General features: G+C 42.4%; 1 protein-coding gene and 1 pseudogene across 1 annotated transcript in view; both read left to right on the forward strand.

Annotated features, from left to right (window-relative positions):
• Nucleotides 1–282: 282 nt before the first annotated feature.
• The window catches only part of MAP6 (microtubule associated protein 6), a 103,959-nt gene continuing 91,969 nt past the window's right edge, over nucleotides 283–12,272 (forward strand). Inside the window, exon 1 of the mRNA XM_077113544.1 lies at nucleotides 283–1,592. Coding sequence (XP_076969659.1) covers nucleotides 505–1,592 — 1,088 coding nt within the window. The 5' untranslated portion in view covers nucleotides 283–504. The remainder of the gene's footprint in view (nucleotides 1,593–12,272) is intronic.
• LOC143643903 (UBX domain-containing protein 8-like) overlaps nucleotides 1,958–12,272 on the forward strand; it is a 55,330-nt pseudogene continuing 45,015 nt past the window's right edge.

Genomic DNA, 12,272 nt, shown 5'->3' on the forward strand with positions numbered 1-12,272 from the left:
GAGAACAGAGTCCAGTCTGCGGGTCCTACGGCCAGACCGTACGTCTGACCCTTCCTCTGCGCCATGGCTTAGCTCCGCAGCCACCTGGCCTCGCGTCGCCTCGCTCCGCCGGGGTCTGCGCTCCGCCGCAGCCGCAGGGAGGGGCGCGCGTCCCAGACGCCCTAACCCGGTTCTCGGGGACGCGGTGTCTCCTGCTCTTCAGCTCCAGCGGCAGACTGCGCTCCCGAGACCTTTGCTGGGGCCTTCTGGAGGCGCTTGCAACCGGTAATCCAGGGACTTTACAAACGGTCTCAACCATAGCTCTGCCGGCCCGACCTTGGGGGTTGAGCCCTCTCCCCGGGTGCTCTCTGAGGGAGGAAAGCAAGGTAACTCAGGCCGACCAGGGTGAGAAACGGTGTAGATAGATTGGATGGTCGGGAGCTACGAGCCTGAAGAACGATTAGAGAGAGACTTGCTTTAGAACCACAAAAAGAAAGAGGGAGAGCCAGCTTTGCAGCCAGCATCATGGCGTGGCCGTGCATCACTCGGGCCTGCTGCATCGCCCGCTTCTGGAATCAGCTGGACAAGGCGGACATCGCCGTACCGCTTGTTTTCACCAAGTATTCGGAGGCCACCGAGCACCCGGGTGCCCCGCCGCAGCCGCCACCATCTCAACAGCTGCAGGCGCAGCCGGCGTACGCGCCCCCCTCGGTGCACGCGGGCGCCATAGAGACGCAGCCCGCGCAGGGCGAGTTGGATGCAGTTGCCCGGGCAACAGGGCCTGCTCCCGGGCCTGGCAGCGAACGCCGGGCCTCGGTGGCCCCAGGCCGGAGCGGCCCCAGCTTGGTCCCGGGCTCTGGCGTGGGTCCGGCAGATTCGGTGATGCGGCAGGACTATCGCGCCTGGAAGGTGCAGAGGCCCGAGCCGAGCTGCCGGCCGCGCAGCGAGTACCAGCCGTCCGACGCGCCCTTTGAGCGCGAGACCCAGTACCAGAAGGACTTCCGCGCCTGGCCGCTGCCGCGCCGCGGGGACCACCCGTGGATCCCCAAGCCCGCGCTGATGCCCGCGTCCTCCCAGGCCCCGGCACCCGTCCTTGGGGCGCCCAAGCGCCGCCCGCAGAGCCAAGAGAGCTGGCCGGCGCAGGAGGAGGAGGGGGCCTCTAGGGCAGCAGGTTTCGCTGCAGCCGGAAAGGAGTCCGGGGCTGACGAACGCGACATACGTAAGAAGGCCGGGCCCACCTGGATGGTGCGTCGCGCCGAGGGGCAGGGAACACCCATCCTCGGGGCGCCCCAGAGCCGCCCGCAGAGCCAAGAGAGTGAGACAGTTTTGGCTGCCACTGAGACCAAGGAGCAGGAGGCGGCCCCTGGCGGAGCGGGTGTCCCTGCGGCCGGAAAGGCTTCAGGTGCCGACGAGCGCGACACCCGCAAGAAGGCCGGAGCCGCCTGGATGGTGCGTCGCGCGGAGGGTCAGGGGCTCGAGCAGACGCCACTGTCGGTGGCCCAGGCCTCGGTCCAGGCCGCGGGCTCCGAAGGTGGCAAGGGGCGGGCGGCGGCGGATGCCCTCAACAGGCAAATCCGCGAAGAGGTGGCGAGTGCGACGGGCAGCTCCTACAGGTGAGACGCGGGCTGCAGCACACGCAATGTGGCTGGCCACCTTACCGTCTTCCAACGACTGCCCAAGGCTCATTCTTCCCATTGCAGGCCTCATTTTCAGCCTCTGCTCCTGCCTCAGACCACACCCTCTCCTCATCCCAACCCCAGGCATCCTCCCATTGCAGGCCTGTCTTCTGTCCTTTCTATGTGAAAGCTGCTAGTTTTATCCATCCCTGCCCGCCAGGATCTTTCGCTTTATCTCTTTAGCCACCTTTTCTCGCCATTCTTGTATTACATTAGATCCCTGCCTGCCCATCTCTTTCCAATTTCTTCCCAGGCTGTTGTTCCATCCTGCCCCACCCAACTCACCTGCTGCTTTAGCTAGGATGATGCTACACCTTGCAGATTCAGCTGGTACCTACCCAGCTTGATGCCTTCCCACAAATTCCCCATCCTCCCAGAAGACGAGTTCTTTCCCAGTGACTTTTCTCCCTCCTCCCTAGCCCAGTTCATTGGGCTCTTCAGTCTTCCTTCCCCTTTCTCAGCTGCTGGAGGACACCCAAGCACCACACCCTTTACTAGATTTCCCGCAGGGCCCTTACGAACCACCCTCTCCTACTAACACTAAGGCTTTGAAGTCAGATTCCTTCTGCCTCTTACTAGCTGTAATACGTTGGAAAAGTTTCTTTCTGGGTCTCAGATTTTTATTTCTAAGCTGCAATTGGTAATAGATATCTCTTAGGATTATTCACTTATTTATTGATTTAACATTAAATAGTCAACATATTTTTGAGCACCGACTATATGCCAGGCACTCTGCTAGATGTTGTGGGATTAAGTAAATTGATTTAGGAGAAGAGTTTGTGCCTGGCACATAGTAGGTGCTTAATTCATTTGTTTCCATTTGATCTTCTACATAATGCCTTATTATTCTAATTTCCACTTCCTAGGTACCGCCTGTCTTCTCTCCTATTGATGCATGTACTTTCTTTTCATATTCTCCAGATGTCTGTTTCATTTTCTTACCACCCAAAACCTTTCTTTAGTAAATTCAGGTTCCTTGTCAATGAATGCCTTCAAACATTAAATATCTTCTTTCTCTTTCTCTCTCCCAACCTTCTAGAATTCTCCTTCTGCTGCAGCCTCAGCCCTTCTAGCCTGCTTTCTCACCCTTCATCCATCCAGTGTGTATTTCTGAAAATTTAGTGTTCAATCCAGTTTCAATCTAAATCAATTACAGATCACAGTTGACTGTGAACTTGTGAAACACTGGACTTGAGGTCTCTGAGGAGGCAGAGAAGCACGTGTAATTGAGATAGAGGTGTTCGAAATGTGGTTTATGGGGTCCTTCATCGTTGCCACAGCCAGTTGCCTCCTTCCTGCAGGAGGGTGTGGCAGGAAGCACTGCAGAGCTAGTGTCCTTTGCCAAAATTCTGTATGTAGCCTCGTGTCATACTGATGTCATTTCTAGTGAACATGACAAACTCTCCCTCATATGCTAAGGAAAGACTAGCATACACAGACACCCTCTTCTGTTAGGACAAAATCTGGCCACCCGCACCCAGGTTTTAACACTGGAAAGCATTTCCCAGTGAGAAGAAGCAACTAATCAATTGGTCCCTACTCCGTCTTCCTGAATTCCACCTCCTGCTTGGCATCTCTCCTGGTTTATTGCTACCACGACCACAGTGATCCCCCAGGAGTATACCACTTCCTTTTTAAGCTCCAGGCCAAGCAAGTATATACTCTTTTCAGTGGCTCATAGCCACGAGGAGTTTGGTGGGGTTTTTATTTTTATTTTTTACAATATCATTATTTTTTTTTATCAAGGAAGGATCTAAAAGAAAATAAAGAAGGGGCATTAAAAAAAAAAACCAAGGCCAAGATGTAGTTTTTTGATTCTGTTATGGCTTTCTTATTCACAGGGCACCACTTCGTTCCCTCATCTTCATTCGTTGAGAACCCTAAGGCTGGCCCAACATCACAGATTCCTGGCCTGGCCCCTTCTCTTTCTACCTCCATCCTGCCTCTCTGTGGCAGGCTATAGTCTACCACCCACCAGGCAGGAACTACTTCTCCTCACCTCCAAATGGTCAGTGCCAGTCAATAGAGACATCAGATTTTCAAGCCTCCTTTAGGTGGTCCTACTTAGTGTAGGTTTCCAAGTTGGCAGTACTTGTTTTGTTCATGGGTGACTATCCAGATGATCAGGAAACAACCACACCCTTCTGATGCAACCCACTCCAAATATTTGGAATTGTACCTTTGTTCTGTGTAGCCTCTTCCCCCCCAAACAATACCTCAACTGCGCAATAAGCATACTAGTGCTTTACTCGAGAATTACATACATACTCGAGAATTACGTACATAGTGGATGGTGTGGGTGTGTGGGGGGGGGCAGGTAAAGCTATGCTTCCATTGCTGGTGAGAATAATTATTTTATTTTCAGTGGCCATTGGAATTCTATCAATCCATCAAGAAAAATATCTAAGTACCTCAAAAAATTTTTTTTTTAATTTGGGTCTTCTGTAAAATTTATTTACATGCATGACTTTGGGGCTAGGAGTGCCATTTTGCTGTATATGCAGGAGGGTTTTGAAACAATAACAGAATGAGTGTTGCCAAGAGCCGTTTTAATGGACAAAGTGCATGGCAAATTGTATATGAAATTTAACATTATTTTTCATTCCAGAAGAAAAATTAACTGATAATAGTGAAATGTACTTTGAGTGAAAGTAGTATGAAGAAATCAGATATTCTATAAATTAAATATACCACCAAAGAAAAAATGCCAGGAAATTATAGGCTCATCTAGAACATGATTTCTCTTCCTTCTTGTCACATCCTTTCTCTTGCTACACCTCTGCATAGTTCCTTAATTTGAGTATGATTCATGCCTTCTGTAGATGAGCCTTACATCAATTTAGAAGCCAAGTTGGGCTCATTTCAATGGTAATTTGATTTACAAACCTTTCTGTTATTCCACTCTACATAAATCATGGTACATTTACACCACAATGATCTGTTCATCTCATGGGCTTTACAAATGACATCTGTCACGTGACATAATTGTGAGCAGTTCACTTAAATAGAGAAGGGACACATAAATTGGTATATAATGTAGAATATACATTTGGTATCCAGACTTGTATACATGCTAATTTGTTTTCTCCTGCAATATACAGTTGGTAGATAACGTTAAATGTTCTCTGACGCTATGGTTTTAAGAAGCGTTCCCTATTCGACAAGTTCATCTAATTTATAATCCATTCACATTAGCCTACGATTTTTGCATTCAAGTAGCATCTTTGGAATTATTCATAATCATAAGATTGATTAATTTTAATACATTAATTTTATATAGATGATGTAAAATTGGAAAGCATGTCTTTGTTACCATTTTTCAGTGTTAAGGATGGATTTTGCTGGGCAGCCATTTGTAACTTTAGACCTGGCCTTCTCAATTAGAAAATAGATGAGTCATAAGGATGGAATTAAAATTCCCTTCCCAGTCATCCCCATTGCCCTGGCCATCAGTTAATAGGGATAGACGGGGTCGCAGGTGCTCCCCATAGAAATGTTAATGATAAACTTTCTGGAAGAAATCAGCTGAGGCACCAGGAGGTAGAATTAATAAACCAGAGGCAAAATACTTGAAAAATGAGAGCAGTGACAAAGAAATCAAAGAAAAGAAGCCTTTCATGTCTGCCCTATGTCCTATCGCAAAGATTAGAGGAAGGCTCATCTGACATGACTTATGTTGTGCCCAACTGCCCCCTCTATTCCCTGAATTTCTTTTCAGGCAAGTGCCAGCAATGCTTCAAGACCACTGCTGGCTACTCAATCTTCAGCGACACCTTCCTAGGTTCTGCCATTCAAAATTAATTTTCCTTCTCTTCCCTTTACATTTATACTTTTATCATTGCTTGATTATAAAACACTTTTGTCCATGTTTTAATTTTCTAGACTGTTGTAACAAAATACCACAAACTGGGTGGCTTCAAACAACAGAAATCTATTCTTTCACAGTTTTGGAGGCCAGAAGCCCCAAATCATAGTTGTCGGCAGGGTTGGTTCCTTCTGGGGGTTCTGAGGGAGAATCTGTTCCATGCCTGTCTCCTCGCTTCTCGTGGTTGCGGGCAATCAGTCCTTGGTGTTTCTTGGCCTGTGCTGCATCACCCCAGTCTCTGCCTTCATCTTCAAGGCTGTCTTCCCCATGCATCGATGTGTCTCCAGCTGTCCCCCTCTTTATAAGTACACCAATCATTGGATTTAGGGCCCACCCTAATCCAGTATGGCCTCATTTAAGCTTAACTCGTTATATCTGCAAAGACCCTATTTCCAAATAAAGTCATATTGACAGGTACCAGGGTTAGAATTAGAACATATCTTTGTGGGGGACAAAATTCAACCCACTGTAGTCCATTCTGCTTGCCCCACCAGATCAGAACGAATATTTCGTTCATTTCTGTACCTCTCATAGCCAGCAGGGTGCCTAGGTGCCACACAGGTTTGCTTAATCCAGTGGAATTTTTTGGATTTGGTGAAAGTTTTAATAATCTATTTATTCATTTCATCCAGTTTCATTTAGTTGAATTTATTTCAGAAAATGAGCCCCTGTAATATACCAGGCAGGATTCTCGGGATATCAGATGAGTAAATTATAACCCTTATGTGTGACTTTCTTTTGATCAAAATAAAGCCCAGATCCTCAAGATTAGCACTAGAAGTAAATGTTCAAATGGAAACTGTAGCAGACTTGGGGCAGTGGTCTTCAACCTTGGCTGCACAGTGGAATCACTGGAGAGCTTTAAAAATGCTAATGCATAGCCCAGAAAAATCTGATTTAATTGGTCTGGGGTGTGGTCTAGGCAACTGAATTTTTAAAAGCTATCCCAGATGATTCTAATGTATAACTCAGGTTATACTTACTTCCCTAACCTACAGGTTCTTGTATTTTATGGCCCAAAAGAATCACCTGGAGAGCTTCCAAAATGCAGATTCTTAGGCCACATCCTCAGACATACTGACTGACTAGGTTTAAAATGGAACCTCAGGATCTACTCTTTAACAAAATTATTACATAATCTAGGTAATTATGATGAGGGTAAACTCCAGGCTATACTTGGAACATCTCTCAGAAATTTGCTATTTTTTTTTGGATTTTTTATTTTTATTTTATTTATGATACATAACCACATACAAACACAAGCATTCTTACCATATGATCATTCCGTTCTTGTTATATAATCAGTAACTCACAATATCATCACGTAGTTGTATATTCACCATCATGATCATTTCTTAGAACAATTGTGTCAATTCAGAAAAAGAAATACGAAGAAAACAAAAAAATTCATACATGTTGTACTCCTTACCCCCCTCCCTTTCATTGATCACTAGCATTTCAATCTACCAAATTTATTTTAACATTTGTTCCGCCTTTTATTTATTTATTTTTAATCCACATTTTACTTCTGTCGATAAGATAGATAAATGGACCATCAGACACAAGTTTTCACAATCACACAGTCACATTGTGAAAGCTATATCGTTATACAATCATCTTTAAGAAACATGGCTACTGGCAGAAATTTGCTGTTTTAAGATGTTGGATTTTCCTGTGTAGAAACATGGTACTGCTTGTCATTTAGTTAAATCTTTTATGTATTTCAGTTAGGTTTTGTAATTTTCTCATAAAAGTCTTTTATATCTCTAATAGGTTTCCAATTTTGTTTTCTATGTTTAAGTCTTTAATGATCTTTAATGAAGATAACTGGATTTTATCTTCATGGTATGGAAAGAGGTAGGCATCCAATTTTCTTTTTTCATCAGGAAAGCTATTTATCTCAATACTTTTTAGAAAAGTTCAACTTTTCTCTACTAATTTACAATATCTCCTCTATCATATAGAGTTCTCATATGTGCTTGGGTGTATGCCTGGGCTTTCTGTTTTATTCCATTGGACTGAGCGAATGCCATATTGTCTGCTTTTCCTTTTTTCTGAGGTATCTTATACTTAGTGTTCCTGTTGTGAAGAATTGTTACAAATTTACAGGAAAGTTACAAAAATAATATACCTCCTATCCAGATCTACCAACTTTTAAAATTTTGCCACGTTTATTATATCATTCTATTGTATTTTTCTATCAGTTTTCTACACATTTGAGAGTAGGTTGCATATGTCATGCCCCTTTACCACTTGATACTTCTATGTGTAGTTCCTAAGAACAAGGATATATACTTATATAACTACATTAAGTACAGTTATCATGTTCAAGAAATCTAATATTGATAAAAAGCAGACAATCTGTATTCCAGTTTTTATGATTGTCCCAAAAATGTGCGTTTGGGCATTTTCTCCTCCATTATTAGATGCAGTCCAGGATCATGTATTGCATTTAATGTCATTATCTCTTTAGTATCTCTTTTTTTTTAATTGTGGTAACATATACAGCATAAAATTTCCTGTCTCAGCCGTTCCCAAGCATGCAATTCAGGGACATTAATAACATTCACAATGTTGTGCCATTATCACCACAACCTATTACCAAAATTTTTCCATTACCCCAGAGACCCTGCACCCTTTATGCATAAACTCCCAATTCTCCCTTCCTTCATGCCCCTAGTTACCTGTATGCCACTTTCTGTCTTTATGAATTTGCATATTCTAATTATTTTTATCAGTGAAATCATACCTTTGAGTATGGCTTACTTCACTTAACATGATATCTTCAAGTTTCATCCTTGTTGTCACATGTATCATACTTTGTTCTTTTTTACAACTGAATAATATTCCTTTGTATGTATATACTACCTACTCGTCTGTTGATGGACACGAAGTTGTTTCATCTTTTGGCTATTGTGAATAATGCTATGATTAACATTTGTAAACAAGTATCTGTTGAGTCCCTATTTTCAGTTTCTTTGGGTATATAGTTAGGAGTGGAGTTGCCAGGTCATATGGTAGTTCTATAACTTTTTGAGGTAGTCATACTGCTTTCCACAGTATGGATACACCATTTAATATTCCTTCCAGCATGAGGGTTCCAGTTTCTCCTCATCCTCTCCAACACTTGTTATTTTCTGGGTTTTTTTTTCTTTTTTCTTTTTTTAAAATAATAGCCATCCTGTGGGTATGAAGTGGTATCTCATTGTGGTTTTGATTTGCATTTCCTTAATGGCTAATGATATTGAGCATCTTTGCCTATTTTATTAGTCATTTATATATCTTCTTTGAGAAATTGATCTTTTTGTTGTTGTTGTTGGAATTGTTTATGTATTCTGGATATTAAACGCTTATCATATATATGACTGCAACAATCTTCTCTCATTATGTGGTTGTCTTTTAATTTTCTTGATAATTTCCTTCAGTGCACAAAGTTTTAAATTTTGATGAAGTCAGATTTATCTATGGTTTGTTTTCTTGCTTATATCATTGGTGTCATATCTAAGACACTATTGCTGAATCTAAAGTCATAAAGACTTTCTCGTATGTTGCCTTCTAACAGTTTTATGGTTTTAGCTTTTGTATTTAGGTCTTTAATTCAGTTTGAATTAATTTTAGTATATATGTGAAGTAGGGGTCCAATTTCATTCTTTTGTTTGTGGATATCCAATTTTCTCAGCACTATTGGTTGCAGAAAATATTCTTTCCCAGTTGCGTGAACTTGGCACCCTTGTCAAAAATCAGTTGTCCATGGGTTCATTTCCCAGTGCCTGCCCATGCAAAAAAAAAAAAAAAAAAAATCAGTTGTCCATAGATGTGTGGGTCTATTTCTGGGCTTTCATTTCTATTCCATTTGTCTTTATGTCTTTCCTTATACCAATACCACACTGTTTTGATCATTGTAGCTTCCTAGCAAGTTTTTAAATCAGAGAGTGTGAATGTTCCATTTTTATTCTTTTTCAAAATTGTTTTGGCTATTCAGAGCCCCACACCCTTCCATGTGAATTTGATGATTATCTTCTCCATTTCTGCCAAAAAGGCTGCTGGCGTTTTGATACATCTTGCATTGAATCCATAGATTATGTTGAGTAGTATTGACATCTTAACAGTATTAACTGTTCCAAGCATGTTGTGTCTTTCTATTCATTTAGGTCGTCTTAATTTCTTGTAGCAGTATTTTGTAGTTTTCAGTATATATGTCTTTTATCTCTTTTGTTAAATTTATTCCTAGGTATTTTATCTTTTAAATGCTAATATAAATGTAATCATTTTCTTAATTTACTCCTTAAAAGTTTTCATCGCTAGTGTATAGGAACACAATTGATTTTTACATGTTGAATTTGTCATGGAAACCACACTAAGTACTTAACTCAATGACGTTTTATTACAATTTGGAAATTTCTACCGAGGGCCTACTTGTATAAGGCATTTTGATAGATCATTGGTTGACCCTGTGCAGTTAACTCTCAGAGGTATAGTGGTGTCTGAAACTAACCCCCAAAGAAGAGATAAGATTAAGGACATACTGTTAATTCTTGGTTGCTCTCCCAGGGAAGAATGGCATCTAATGCATATATGAACTTAAAAAAAAAAAAGTCAAGCAGCCAAAGTTCTAAATCTATGATCACAAAGAATCACTCAATATCCCAGACCCAAAACCTAAAATAATCCAACAAATGTCCATTAGAATTAAGGGCCATCTCTATAATTAATGCAGCTTTGGCTTTAGAAACTGTGTAAGTTCTATGAATGTAAACAGGTTGCAAGCATCCTTGGCCTGTACCCATGCCCCTTTCCCTAGTTCTGATGATCAAAAATGCCTTTAGACATTGCCAGATGTCCTCTGGTGGGGATGGGGGTGGGGTAGATTACCGTTAGTTAAGAGTCACTGTTATACGGTAATGAGAAAGAGTAAATTACTGTGACACTCAACAATATAGATAAATCTTACAGATATAAAGATGAGTGAAAGAAACCAGATACTTATTGAATTATTCTATTTATATGAAGTTCAAGAATTGAACTGATGGTGAAGAAAGTCAGAATAGTGGTGATCTGTGGGAACAGGGTGGGTAAGTTGGCTGAGAAAGAGCACAGAGAAACCTTCCTTGGTGTTGGAAATGTTCTATGTCTTGATCTGGGTGGTGGTTATGTGGGTGTATGCATAAGAACAGTTAAGATTTATATATTTTATTCTAGAGATGTTACACCTCAACAAAAACATGAAAACAAAATGCAAACTAAACGGAGTTATAGGTTTGATGCTCATGGAAAACGGGCAGAACAGAAAAGAGAGATCTAGTCAACATCAGTGAAAGTCAGACTTTCAGATGTCGGGGTGAGTGGAGAATAAAGAGGGTGAGAAGAAAAGAAATCTGAGTTCAGAGCCCAGGTAGCACTGACATTTCAGGCATCGGGAGGAAGCATCAATAAGGATTTCCTGTTAGTGCTGGTGCCTGGTTCCCCAGCCAATGTTGCGTCCCTCCATTGCCTCAGCTTCCCACCTCTCCTGCCTCTGACCTTGTACATTACACACAGGAGCTCCCCACATGTAGGTTCAAAAGTGATACTCCTTTCTGTCCTTCCCTTATCCTAGTGTAGTCCACTATCACTGTGTGTTTTGTTTTCAGAGGGAATGAAGAGGCCTTTGCAGGAGCAAGCCTGGTATAAACCTCTTTTGGTGGGAAAATTTTGCCAAAGCCTCAAGCCACAAAACCTACCACAAGTGCCTCCCTGAAACTCTGCCTTTTCCACTGTGCTGTTCCCTTGTGGCCATGGTCCATTTCATGTAGTGACTTCAAAAAGTTGGCCTACATTGTGTCATATCAAACAGTGCATTTTTGCAGTTCTCTTAGTCCCTAAGGATTGTTCAATATTAGACCATAATAATTAGGCAAAAGATAGAAAATGGCCAAATGCAAAAGAGAAGAATATTAGAGAGGACAGAGACATAATTGGGTTTAACCTCATTTGTATAAGAGTGCTTACTCTGAGCCAGTTGCTTTTACATGTCTTTTTATTTAGATGTTTAAAGATGAAATAGGGCAGAAAATAAGGGGTATGTGGTGTTTTGGGTGTTCTTTTTTATTTTTATCCTTTTTTTAATAAGGAAAATATTAAAAAATTGATTGTGATAATGAATGCACAACTATATGATAATACTGTGAACCATTAATTCTATACTTGGGATGATTATATGGTAGGTGAATAAATCTCAATACAATTGCACTTAAAAAAAAAGATGAAAACTTATTCAGGAAGGTTTGGGGACTGAGGTCACAACAACTAGTACGTAGCTAAACTGGCTCAGGAGCCTGGCTCTCCTCATTCCAGCTCATAGTGTATCTTGCTCATGGATCTCTAGTAGACCCCTGTCAAATCCTCCCAGCTAGACACACCAGTCCCTGGGAGGTCTGCTGCCCCCTCACTTTGTGCCCCCCTTCATCAACCCTGTTTATGTGGTGGAGGAGGGGGAGCTGGTCTCCCTACTTCTTGCCCTGAACTCCCCAAGGGTCCTTTTCTATTCCAGGGCAAGTCCCAGACACTGGGTCTTATAGTCAAGGCTTTCCAGATCCCACCCATCTGTGGGCTTCCTGCCAAGGGTCTCAGCTCTGGCTGCATATTAAAATCATGGGGTCCCCAGCAGGAGCCCAGCCCACAGAATATTTTAAAGACTTTCCAGGTTCTCCAGTCAAATTCCATCCTGAGGTGGGCCTGACAAGCCCCACATTTAACCATTGCTGGACTTTGCA

The sequence above is a fragment of the Tamandua tetradactyla genome, chromosome 8, assembly GCF_023851605.1.
Source record: "Tamandua tetradactyla isolate mTamTet1 chromosome 8, mTamTet1.pri, whole genome shotgun sequence".
Taxonomy (NCBI): Eukaryota; Metazoa; Chordata; class Mammalia; order Pilosa; family Myrmecophagidae; genus Tamandua; species Tamandua tetradactyla.